The following is a 13,127-nucleotide window of genomic DNA, read 5'->3' as shown; positions in this document are numbered from 1 at the left end:
GAGAGTTGGCCGAACAGGAAGAGATTTTCGTCACAACATATATGATACACCAAAAATACGGGAAACGGATCCTCCCATATGGCCACCATCATTACTATTAATGTCAAAAAGTAGATAATAGTCAGAGTTCCGTACTAACTTTTAGATCCCCATAACTCCTTGATAAATACCCACCCTCACAACTCATCCTTAACCACACTTCTTCATTTCATTCTGGAGTTCAAACACTAAATTTTCTGAGCAAAATATCCAAACACAAGTAAAACCAAACCCCCAATTTCCTCATTCCATTCCCCTCCTTTTTTTCCCCCCCAACATAAAATTTGTATAAAGAATAAAAAGAAAGGTTTCCTCTAAACTTTTGTAGTGATCAGACAAGGAATGCCAACAGTGCCACTATAAATACAAGTATACAACTATCTCTTTCTCTCTCTATTCAATTTCATCTATTGTATATACATATATAACAAAAACTCTCTCCACTACACACACTACTACAACTAATTAAACAATTGCACACTAATATTATTATCATTATCATCAAGCCATATAAAATATAAGTATATATTACGAACCTTGTTCCGTTGTGCCCCCTATAAAAATCTCACAATTCCTGAACCTTGAGAGAGACACAAAAAAGAAAAGAAACAAAAAAATGAGCATCATTTCAAGCCCTCCGACGATGTCCATGGCTTTGAAACAACCACCGCCGCCGGTGGCGCTGAGCTTCGACATGGAGACGTACCTGAGCCACGGGAAAGTGGTGTTCGTGGTCGGAGCCACGGGGACCGGAAAATCGCGGCTCGCGGTGGACATATCGCGGAGGCTGTTCCCGGCGGAGATCGTGAACTCCGACAAAATGCAACTCTACTCCGGCCTCGAGATCGCCACCAACAAGGTGGGGCCCGAGGAATCGCGGGGCGTCCCTCACCACCTCATCGGGGTGATCCCCGACCCGGACGCGCCGTTCTCGGCCCACGATTTCTCGCGCCTCGCTGGCGCCTCGGTGGACTCGATCCTCGCCCGGGGGAGCCTCCCCGTGGTGGCGGGCGGGTCGAACTCGTTCGTGGAGGCGCTCGTGGACTCCGGAAGCTTCCGGATGGGGCGGGAGCTCTGCTTCCTCTGGGTCGACGTGGCGCCGGAGATTCTCAAGAAGTTCGTCTCCGAGCGCGTCGACAAGATGGTCGAGTCGGGGCTGGTCGACGAGGTTCGGGGGATTTTTCAGCCCTCGGCGGATTACTCGCGGGGGATCCGGAGAGCCATCGGGGCTCCGGAGCTCGACGAGCTCTTCCGAGCCGAGCTCAGGGGAGCCGGGCCCGCCGAGAGGAGGCAGCTCCTCGGCTCGGCCGTCCAGGCCATCAAGGACAACACGTGGCGGCTCGCCGTGCTTCAGGTCAAAAAGATCCGACGGCTCAAGGACAAGTGGGGAAGGTCCGACGGGTTTCACCGGATCGACGCCACGCCGGCTTTCGACGTCAGAAGGGTCTGCTCCGGCGCTGCCGACGAGGCCTGGGAGAGACACGTGGCGGAGAAGGGGATTAAGATCGTTGACGAGTTTCTCTACGGAGAAAGACGGCTCGCCGCCGGGAATACTGCTCGGCGGAGTCACTCCTCTCCGGCGGAGCTTCCCGTCGCGGCGGTACGGTAGAGAGTGAGAGTGAGCGCGAGAACGCAAATCTCTCCGCCGCTGGGGCACGAACGGCCGTGGAAGCCGGGGCTTGCCACGTGGAGATCGGCCATTGGGTCGTCGATCGACAGTCAGCGGGAATATTTTATAACTAACTTTTTTAATATCCAAAATTGAGAAAAAGAATTAAAAAAAAAAAAAAAATTACGGCGTGGACTGAGAAAAGGGGTCGCTTTCAGAGAAGCCGAACTTATAAATAAACATTTTGGCGGCCGTACAGTCTAGGAGCGTTTTAGAAATCCGTGCCCATTGGCCTGGGGCCCACCTGACAGAGACCGTTTGCACGCGCGCGTGCGCTGTGACCGCCTGGCCTTTCGCGGGAGGGGGCTTTGTTTTTTTTTTTTTTTTTTTTTTTGTCTTTTTGTGTATTCTATTTCGGTAAACCTCATTCTCTCGCCAATCTAGTTATCAAGTGATCATTAGGCGTATACATGACTCACTTTCTCAAGTGTGATGATTGTATCTGGTGAGATGGTTCAGATGATGACTCGTGTAATTGTATATTTCATTTTTTTTTTTTTTCTGCGTTGAATCGAATACGGTTCGATTCAACCATTTTGGAATATCTCGTTCCGAGACCAATAACAATTGTGGAAATTGCATATGATAGTGTTTTTTTTTTTAAATTAATCACAAAAATTATGTGTCTAACATTGTCACTGTAAAAATAGTATTTTTTTAAATTTATAAATAGTGATTTTTCTTGATGTTTAATTTGTTTATATTTTTGTTGAATTCTATTTAACTTTGTTTTTTGTTATAGTTTTTTTATTTTTTGAGAAAAAAAATCTCAGAAATATTTTTTTACTATTTAAAAGCTATTCTTTTTAATAGAGCAATTAGGCCACCAGTCCAATAATTTATTCTTCTTTTAAAAAGTAATATAAGTTTTATTTTATTAAAAAAATAATAGTCCACTCACCCGCAATAAATTAAATTAGTTAAAGAATTAAATTAATTTAATTGCGGGCAAGTTGACTATTTTTTTAATAAAATAAATTTGAGTTACAGTCTTAAAAAGAACCAACGAAATGACTAGTTGCAATAAATTCGTATTTTTAATAGATTTAAAACATGCACTATTTATCCATAAAACTTTATCCGATTTATTAAAAGAAGAAAATACAAACAAGCTCTTAATTATTTTATTTTTTTTAAAAGTTCTTAATTAAAATTATATTTTGACTATTTAAATATTAAAAATGCAATAAAAGATATTTTTAACTCTCGCTATATATATATATTTTAAGTTAATTATGACTTTAATCATTAAATAATTAAGTTAAAAAATTTAAACTAAAATTCTAAATAAGTCATACGGCTAACTTTCTAAAAATAATAAAACGTTCTTCTCATATGTGTACGTAAATATGATTGGACTACATCCACGGTTGTGTGGCATTTTTAGGTCTTTGTAAATTTGTCTGTTTCCCTTTACATGACTTCTATTATCGTCACTCAAAGTAGTCACAAACTCTTGTCTTGTAGATATTATACATATATTAATAAAATGATATATTATTGTTTCACTTCTTTTATTTTTCTTCTTGACCTCGAGCTCTTGTCTTTGTATTCTTTTTGCATGCTTGTACAATGTCTAGACGCAAGTATTGTGCATTTGTGCTTATTATTCTTTAGTAGCGTGACAATTCATATTGAATATCCAATCTTCTTCTTCTTCTTCTTCATCATCTTCATTTATTAATTTTCTTTTTTTAGGATTTTGACGTTATTGAGGTGTGTGAGGAATAATAGAATAAATTGCAAAAAAAAGTTGCGACTGGCTTAATCCCATATACACGTACCCACCGCGTCACAAAACAAAGCGTTATTATTTGCTTTAATTGCCTTTGGCGATTCTTAAAACAAACTTTATCGCTCATTTAATTACAATACGGATGATCAGATCACTATCTAAAGAGAAGATTATCATAAAGTCTCAAATAAATTGAAAATACATCATTTATGTTTCTTGTAAATGGTTATTAGTTATTTTTATGATTTTCTATTTAACAATTAACAATGATCAAGTTTTTCTTTTAATCAATACAATCAAGGACGAAACCACAACCAAATTCCACTTAAATTATTTTTTTTTGCATTTTTTTTAATATTTTTTTTACATTTTCTTTACCCTAAAAATTTATAAATCATCTCCATATTTTTTCTTCATATTAGTCTCCTAATCTGAATTCTTGACTGTCTCTGAATACAATTTTTTTGCTCTGTGTCTCTGAATACTAAAGAAAAAAATTCGGTTAAAGAAAGAATTTTGATTTAAATTTTAATCGAAATTATTCGGTTAAAATTGAATTTTTGGTTAAAATTAATCGTACGGTTAATTTTAACCGAATAAAAAACAATTAACCTAGGTTAATTGAAAAAAATAATAATAGTTTGGTACTGTTGTTGAAACTTGAAACACACACACGCAAACATGCGCACACACATTGAGTAACTTACACACACCGCACACTTATAGTTTGGTACAATTGCCCACTTTTCGGTTAAAACAATTAATTGCAATTAATTATCCACTTTTTTATTTCGGTTAACAATTAACCGTGAGAAGGAAAAAAAAAATCGATTAATGGTTAATTGAAGCTAACCGAATTTTCAACTTTACTCTAGTGAATACAATGATCTAAGTTCAAAAGGTGAAGAACCAACAAAGTGGGTAAATAATTTTTTTTTTAATCTTTGATGGTGATGAATATGCCTCGATCGTAAAAGAATGGGAAATTGACGGCTGCGATTGAGCTGTGAATATGGGAATCTGATAAAAGGCCAAAAGTGGAGAACAGATCCAATTTTTTTTTTTTTTTTTTTTTTGAGGAAGCGTGGTCGGGGCCACGAAATATCATAAAAGCCCTCACGTATGGCGGAGGAAAACCGTGGTTACAAGGATAGGAATGAAACAGAAACCAACGGAAAGAAAGCAAAAACTCAAACAAAACTGGCCCTAAGAGGCCATGCGGGACCTCAACTCTCGATCATCGGCCCTAATGGCCTCTTCCGAACAAGGCGGGACTAAACCCAGCCAGGTCGAGGACGAGTGATGGTTAACCGCGTAGCGCGCTAGGTTATGCGCAGCAACATTACAAAGACGAGAAATATGCATAATGCGAAAAACCTCGAGCTCCCTCACCTCTCTGAAGATGCGGTGCAATATCGTCCCAAGCTCTGTCGCAGGCGACACGCCCTCATCAATCTTCCTCACCACCCCCAAGCAGTCGGACTGGATCTCCGCTCTCCTGCCACCGACGCTGCGAACTAGCTCTATGCCCTGGAGGACAGCATACGCTTCCGCAAGCTGGGGGGAGTACCCCCTAGCCAGGAAAAGCGTCTGCGAGGCGATCACCTCTCCGGTGTGGTCTCGAACTATACAACCGACACCGAAGCCTCCACGGTCGCGAGCGAGAGCCGCGTCGACGTTAATCGAGAGGGTCCCGTCCCTAGGGGGGCCCATCTGGGGGTCGTAGTCACCCTCATGCCCGTCGTAGTGTCCCCAACCGTGGCCGCTCTGTACTCCTCGAGGAAGCTCACCGTCCACTGGACTAGCTGAGGCTGGCTCCAAGCCGATCTCCCGGCTATGACGTTGTTCCTGTGGTGCCAAAGTTCCCAAATAATGGTAATGTAAAGCTCATGGAAACGAACCTCTAGGGTCTCGAACGCTCTGAGGATAGAGTCGAAAGCATCGCCGTCTCTGAAAGGCGGAAGAATGTGGCCGAAGCCCGCCTCTTTCCAAACTCTCCTACTCCACCTGCAACCCCAAAAAGAGTGAAAAACCGTCTCTCTCGCCTCCTGACAGACAGGGCAGCTGTCATCGGAGGTGATCTTCCTCCTAGCTAAAACTGCTCTGGCCGGGATCTGGCCAAGACAGACACGCCAACAGAAGAGTTTCACCTTAGGAGGAACTCTCAGCTGCCAGAACTTCGTCCACCACTTCTCCATCACCGTCGAGTCTGAAGAGCTGGCGACCGGAGTACTGGCTCTCTCCATCGCGACACGGAAGCCGCTCTTGACGGAGTACTCTCCGTTCTCAGTGAAATGCCAGCGTCGCACGTCAGGAGTGCCCTCCCTCCGCATGGAATGCTCAGGATCGCCGCGGCGTCCTCTTCCCCAAACATCGCTGTGATAAGATCAACGTCCCAGCTGCCGTCAAGTCTCATAAGCTCAGCTACCCGCATATCGGGGGGAATCCAAGGGGGGTCAATCCAGGTGGCCGGTCTGTCTCTCGGAACCCAACTGTCGCCCATGACCAACACCGACTCCCCGTCCCCAATCCTCCATCTCGAACCGGACTGAATGATCTCACGTCCCCAAAGAAGACTACGCCATATGGAAGAGCTACACGAGCCAGGGAGAGCCGTCATAATATCACCGTCGGGGAAGTAGCTCTGGCTATAGACACGTCCGACTAGACTATCCGGTCTCCTGAGCAGCCTCCAGACACTCTTCGCCAAAAGAGCCTGGTTAGACTTCTCCAGATCTCTGAAGCCCATCCCGCCCTCTGACTTGTGTCGCGTGAGGTCCTCCCACTTGCACCAGTGGATCTTCTTCGTCGCCGTTCCACCCCCCACCAGAATCTGGCGATCGCCGAGTGGATGTCTCTAATCAAACGCAGCGGGATCTTGTGGCACGAGGCCACGTAACTGGGAATCGACTGAAGGACGGATTTAATGAGGACCTCTCTGCCAGCCTGCGAGAGGGAGAGGCCATTCCAACTCTTGATCTTAGCCCAAACGCGGTCTCTCACAAACCCAAAAAGCTCCGCCTTCCTCCGACCAGTGAACGCGGGAAGGCCCAGGTATCGCTTATGGCAGTCCGTCTTCTTAACACCTAGGATCTGAGCCAGAACCTCACCCTCCTCATCGCTAACCTCCGTACCAAAACAAACATCGGACTTTTGAAAGTTCACCATCTGGCCTGAGGCCTCAGAATAAGTCCGTAAAATGTCTGTAACCCTCTCACACTCGTCAGGTGTCGCTCGGCAGAAGACCAAGCTATCATCCGCAAAGAGAAGGTGAGACACATGAAGATCTCGAAACCGGACTCCTGAAATCGCTTCAGAATCCTCGCTCGCTCGAAAGAGGCTCGAGAGACCCTCAGAGCAGAAGAGGAAAAGGAAAGGAGAGAGAGGGTCCCCCTGGCGGAGGCCTCTGAAAGGAGTCACACTGCCTCGGATAGAGCCGTTGATGTTGAAAGCAAATCTGACTGAGGTGACGCATCTCATGATAAGGTGCACCCACCGCGCGCTGTATCCCAGTCTCAGCATCATCGACTCCAGATAGGCCCACTCAACCCTGTCGAAAGCCTTTGCCATGTCAAGCTTGAGAGACGCACACTTACCATTACCGAAGCGTTTCCGCTTCATCGTGTGGAGAGCCTCGAAACCAACCATGACATTATCGAAGATCAGTCTACCACCAACGAAAGCGCTCTGGGACTCAGAAATAGCATCATGCATAGTGGTCTTAAGGCGGTTGACCAAGCACTTGGCCACTATCTTATAGATCACATTGCACAGGCTAATCGGTCTGAAATCACTGACCCGTCTCGGGTCCTCGACTTTGGGGATAAGGGTGACCACAGTATCATTAATGGTGGCCACCTCGTCCCCGTCGTTAAGAACCCCAAGGCAGGTCTTCAAGACCGATTCGCCTACTACGTCCCAATATCTCTGGTAAAAAATCGCGGGGAAGCCGTCACTACCCGGGGCCTTGATCGCATCCATCGAGAAAAGCGCCCTTTTAACCTCCCCTGGCTCAAAGGGCCGCTCCAACTCAGCGTTCAAAGCCTCCGAGATCCTAGGCTGAACGCCCGCGGAGACTAACTCGATTCTCTGCGAAGAAGGCCTCGCTGAAGAGAAAATGTCGCCAAAGTAACCAGAGACGATCCTCTCAATCTCAGTGTCTCCACTGTGCCAAACCCCGTGATCGTCCTCCAGACCTCTGATAGCGTTCCTCTTCCTCCTGGCAGAAGCCTTGCGGTGAAAAAGCTTCGTGTTCTTATCCCCGCACCGCATCCAAGACACTCTGCTCCTCTGTCTCCAGTACTGCTCCTCCTTCTGAACTAAGGCGTCGAGCTGTCTCTCCTCCCGTCTGAAGGACTCCATACAGAAGACCGGGCCCGATCGACCCGCAAGCTCAACAATCTTCTTCTGCTTCTCAATCCTGTCTCTGATCTCTCTGTTACTCTCACCGCCCCAGCGGGAGAGACTCTGCCTGCACTGACAGAGCGCATCAGCTAAGCTCGGACTCTGATCGCCACTCTGGCCCGTCCCCCAAGCTCTACAGATCCGCTCGTCACACTCAGGCTCACCTATCCAAGACTCCTCAAAGAAGAAACGCCTCGGCCTCCTGCTCTGTCGGCGATCTCTGAAACCCGCAGTGAGCAGAAGAAGAGGTCTATGGTCCGATCTCCAGAACCTCAAGTGTCGAACTGTGGCCGAGGGGAAGAGATCGCTCCACTCGTGACTCGCAAGGCATCTATCCAGGCGCTCCTCTATACTTCCTCTACGCCAGGTGAAGGGGTCACCCTCAAAACCTAAGTCATGGATGTCGCAATCCGAAATCATCTCTCGGAAAGCAGATAACTGGCCGGGACCCCTGTCTCTACCTCCTCTAATCTCTGAGTTTGAGGCGACTTCGTTCATGTCGCCCCCAACTAACCAAGGACCCGTGAAGGAGCTCCGGAGGCGACGAAGAAGCTCCCAAGTATGTCTCCTCTGGGCGCTCACCGGATCTCCGTAGATCCCCACAAATCTCCAACTCTCGCCTAACTCATTCACCAGATCTCCCTCGATGTGAAATCTCGAAAACGTCCCGAGTAGGAATCTCACAGGCTCTTTCCAAAGTAACATCAAGCCTCCACTCCTACCAAGACAATCCACCGTCATACAACCATCAAAACCCAGCAACACTCTCACCCTTTCAGCTCCCTCACGCCGTAGTCTAGTCTCCGATAGAAAAATAAAATCAGGACTATGGTCACGAACATGAGCAAGGAGGGCTGACCTCGTCCCGGGGTTACCTAACCCCTGGACGTTCCAAATAACGCCTATCATCGCGTTCGGCGGCCCTCGCTCTCGAGGGGCGCCGCTCTCTCATCAGAAACAACTAAGGTCGAATCTAGTGAACTAGAAACTTCCAAAGTGCGAGAACCAGAAAATAAAACTCTCGTCCCTAGGTCAAGTGTAGCAGAAAGTAAGTCTCTAACCCCTAGGTCTTGAGTGTTAGGGCAAGGGAGGCTTACCTGGCTCGTCTGGATAGTGGATGAAGGCCCCGACCTGGTCCCAGAGAAGAGAAGCCCCTTGCTAGCCTCTCCGCCACCTGCTTCAAACATGCGCGCCAATTTCTTCACGCCGCCAATCCTCATCACTTCGTTCGATTTCCTTTTCCCAGGTCCGCCATCGCTCTCTCCCGTCATCACATGATGCTTTCCCGCCACCTTTGAGCCGCTCAACTTATCAGGACTGGGCCCCAAAGGGCCCTGGGCTGTCTGAAGCGAGGGCCCGCCAGAGCTAAGGGCAGGAGTGGGTTGAGGCCCAGGCCCAGGATGGACGCATGGGGACACCAAGGAAGGCCCAGGGATAAAATTGTTCTCCAAGCGTGTCTTCCCATTCCTTTTGGGCTTAGCTTTTCTCGGCCCAGCAACATTGTCACGGCCTCCCACCAAGTCAACCTTCACATGGAGAGGCGTGGGCCCCAGCATGAGCGTACAACCCGCTGAATCAGCAGATATAACGTTCAAAACTCCAGATCCCTCAGAAAAAGTCGTCCTTCCCTCTGAGCCCATAGCCTTTCCTTTTTGTCTAGAGGTTCTCACCTGCTCCAAAGAGTCGTTGGGTTCAGATCTCCCCAAAATCGCCTCTAAACCCTCATCTTTTTGCACAGAGCAGGTATTGTTTGCCTCTTTCGGGCAAGGATTCTCGGAGCCCAAAGCTTTGCCCTCGTTCTGGGTGTGAGGTCGACGCGCCTCAGCAGTCTTCTTCGTCGGTCCAGGCGGCGGAGTTCCTCCAGGCGGCGAGAAGGTTCCAGGAGGTGGCCTGGCTCCGGCCGACGGAGTGGCAGATCCCGTCGACCCAGATCCAAGCCCAGTCGGCCCGGGCGTCGCGGCCATGCCAGGCATCGGAGTGGCTCCCGGCATCGGAGTCGCAGGTCTGGGTTTACCCTCCTCGGCGCCAACCTTCGGCGGACCAGACGTCGGGGTCGCGCTCGCGGACGTGGCGACACCAGATCCCATCACCTCGCTCGAGATCCCAGCCGAAAACCCAGCCGAGCCGGTCGCACCCACCCCCGCCGCCGAGACGCTCTCCTCCGGCACCACACCCTGAGGTCCACTCATCCCGACCCCAGAGTCCGTCTCCATCGGCATGGAGCCCTCTTTCCCCGGCCGGTGAGCAGCACTCTTGTCCCGAGGCTCCGGTCTTTTTCCTTTCCCACGCTAGGTATTCTCGGAGTTTCCCCTGATTTCATCCTCAGCCCCAGTTGGTTCCGGGCTTGGCCTCGTCCGGCTTGGGTCGGGCCCCGCCCAACCCTTATCACGAAGAGCTCTGGTCCCGTTGAACGTCCAGGTGCCGGAGCTCGATTTGTGAGGAGTCTCACCACGAAGCCAGACCCCGAAAGAGGCCTTCCCGACAAGATTTGGATCCCCGCCTTTTTCGTGGCACTCGGACTCGCCGTGCCCGAGCCGCCCACAAACGAAGCAGAAATCTCCGAGCTTCTCGTACCGAAAGGCGACCCAAGATTTCTCCTCATCAGCTCCGAGCTTGATGAAGATCCCCTTCCGTAATGGTTGTCCGATATCGATGGCTATGCGGACCCGGATGAACTCGCCATAGACCCGTCCATCCCTGTTCTTCTCCACCTTAGGGGTACGACCTATCTTCCCACCAATCAGTTCTCCCATTCGCGCTGATCGGAATTTGACAGGGATCCCGTGCAACTGAACCCAGAATTCGACAAAACGAAATTCATCGCCACTGTCCTTCTCAATCTCGGGGTCGTTCAGAACCAGCAGAGACTTGTCAAAAGTCCAAGGTCCCGACTCCCAGATACGTTTTTTATCCGCTGCCTTCTCGAAACGAAAGCAGAAGATTCCGTCCCCATGGTCGCTAACCTTCAGTTTTCCGTTCGTTCGCCACACGGTCGCCATGACCGACTTGAGCGCGCTTCTACTGAAGCCTTTCGTTCTCAGTAACTTCCCCAGAAGACAATTGGAAAAATCAGCAGCAGAGTTTACTAGTTCTTCCTCATCGAAAACCATAACCTCCCCATCTTCTTCTTCCTCGAGACCAAGCTCCGACCACTTATCGCACAGGTCTTCCATCCTCAGAGAAGGCGGGGAAGCCGCGGCAATAGACTCAGACCACCCTCCAGAAAGAGAGCTTCACTGAGAGAAAGAGAGCTTCACTGAGAGCTTCTCACTTTGTAACCATTAGTGGGGGTAGAACAGATCCAATTTAGTGGGTCCAATATTTGTATTCCACATGACTCCAATTATAATGTTATCATATGGGTGTGGCCTTTATAGTTTATACCCACTCACCACCCCCTTCCACTTTTTAAAAATCCTGTGGACCAACACTTTGAAAATGGGAAAAATAAATTAAAAAAAATATAACATAAAAAAATTGAACACTTTTTTTTTATTCTTAAATTTCATTAACTTTATGAGGGGGAAATAATGTTAATTTGTCAAAATCACCTTTACTAAAAGAGACTTTGGGACTGATCTAAAATGTTGTTCTATTCTTTATGTGCATGCATATCGTTGAAGTTATCTATTAGAAAAACTTGTGCTCTAGGTATATAAATAAATAGGTATGTATATTGACAAGTATTTGCTACATAAAATTTAGTTTTCATGTATATGATCTATTTGAATAAAATAGAAATGATAAATAATATAAATGTTGGTAGAAACTAGAGTAGTTTGTTGACCATATTTAAAATATACAATTTTGTTCATTTTAAAGTTGACAATGACCATAATAGAATATGATTTGAAAATATTTACTAAAGATGGGGATCGAAATGACAATGCCAACATGATTAACTAACAAGTACCTTTGATATCAATAATTATATTAATATTTTCATTTTATTAGAGATATTGAAAGTATAATGACATATTTTCAATCTAAGCTTTTTATTTTTTTAGAGAGAGTACATTTTTAGCCAATGATACAAGAGCAGATACATACAAATATAAGAGTTGGACAAATATGAGAATCTATTATGCTACTACAATATATATTGAGTTAGTCGCGGCAAATGTCCTGACTTAATTTTGCGAAAATTGTAGCTTTTCTTGTTTAGACGTTGTAACCACCAACACGGCTAAATCCGTATATTTCATGCCAAATTGTGGCTATTTTAATTTGTGTCTAAAAATTAAGTTTATTGTAGCTATTAAATTATGAAAATAAAGTAAACCGCTCTGTCACAAACTGTATGTAGGAAATGTTGTTTGGTAACTGGTTAATTTATAATCGTATAGCAAGGTTTTAAATCCCGGGGGAACCGGACGGGAACCGGTCCGGTTCCCCCTTTTTTGAGCTCCCCGGCACCGGAACCACCAAAACCGGAAGTTTCCGGTGGTTCCAGGGGAACCGGACCGGGATCCGGGTAGGAACCCGGTTCCCACTTCCCGGTCCGGGTCAGCGCGGCTCGTGTCGGGTCAGCGCGGCTTAGAGAAACCAGGTGAGAGGGAGAGAGGGAGCAGTGGCGGCGGATGGTCGCGCGAACCAGCGGAAGCGCGCGCGTGCGGGGTCTAGCGCTCGGCGCTCGACACAGGAGAGAGGAGCTCGCGCGATCGGGGTCTCGGCGCTCGCGGGGTCGAGGCGCTCGGTGCTCGCGCGGCAGGGGCGCTCGGTGCTCGCGCATGAGAGGAGAAGAGAGGGAGCGGCGAGAGGGAGTGAGTGGTGGTGACGGTCAGGCGCGATCGGCTTGGAGAGAGAGCGAGCAGAGGAGAGGGAGAGCGCAAGAAATCTTCAGTGAGGGAAAGAGAGAGAGGCGGTGATGGAGGTGAAAGAGAGAGAGAGAAGCAATGAGGAAGGGATAAGGAAGAAGATTTTTTCCTCAAAGTTTGTATAGGCCCAATGTTTTAAAATTACCCTCTTTGGCCCACAAATTAAAATCTACTTCATTCCGGTCCTCCAACTTTTATTACAATTAAATCTTTTTCACATAATTATATAATCTACGTACTTTGTATGTTTTTTTGTATATTTCTTTTCTGAATTCCCCTCGATAAATACGGTATTTGACGGTATTCCTCTACGGTAACGGTAAGTTCAACGGTATGCTTCCCCCGGTATTCCTTTACAGTACGGTAACGGTATTTCGATCCTTGTCGTATAGTATAATCCACTTATCTTTTATATAGAAATTAATTAATATATTTAGGCTTGAAGTTGATTCATTAAACATCC

At 47.1% G+C, this 13,127-nt stretch overlaps 2 protein-coding genes across 2 annotated transcripts; one reads left to right on the top strand and one right to left on the bottom strand.

Moving 5' to 3' along the window:
• Window positions 1-201: 201 nt before the first annotated feature.
• Window positions 202-2,338, top strand: IPT5 (isopentenyltransferase 5). Its single transcript, XM_089617297.1, has one exon. It carries the CDS (start codon window positions 656-658, stop codon window positions 1,646-1,648), a length of 993 nt encoding a protein of 330 aa, XP_089473423.1. The 5' UTR covers window positions 202-655; the 3' UTR covers window positions 1,649-2,338.
• A 7,797-nt stretch (window positions 2,339-10,135) lies between these two features.
• Window positions 10,136-11,020, bottom strand: LOC149392978 (uncharacterized). Its single transcript, XM_089617877.1, has one exon. It carries the CDS (start codon window positions 11,018-11,020, stop codon window positions 10,136-10,138), a length of 885 nt encoding a protein of 294 aa, XP_089474003.1.
• Window positions 11,021-13,127: the final 2,107 nt, after the last annotated feature.

Source organism: Urtica dioica, chromosome 6 (assembly GCF_054948205.1).
Source record: "Urtica dioica subsp. dioica isolate 48M chromosome 6, U.dioica_male_clone48M_v1_H2, whole genome shotgun sequence".
Taxonomy (NCBI): domain Eukaryota; kingdom Viridiplantae; phylum Streptophyta; class Magnoliopsida; order Rosales; family Urticaceae; genus Urtica; species Urtica dioica.
Note: the sequence above shows the minus strand (reverse complement) of the source record. Positions and strands in the feature narration are given on the sequence as shown.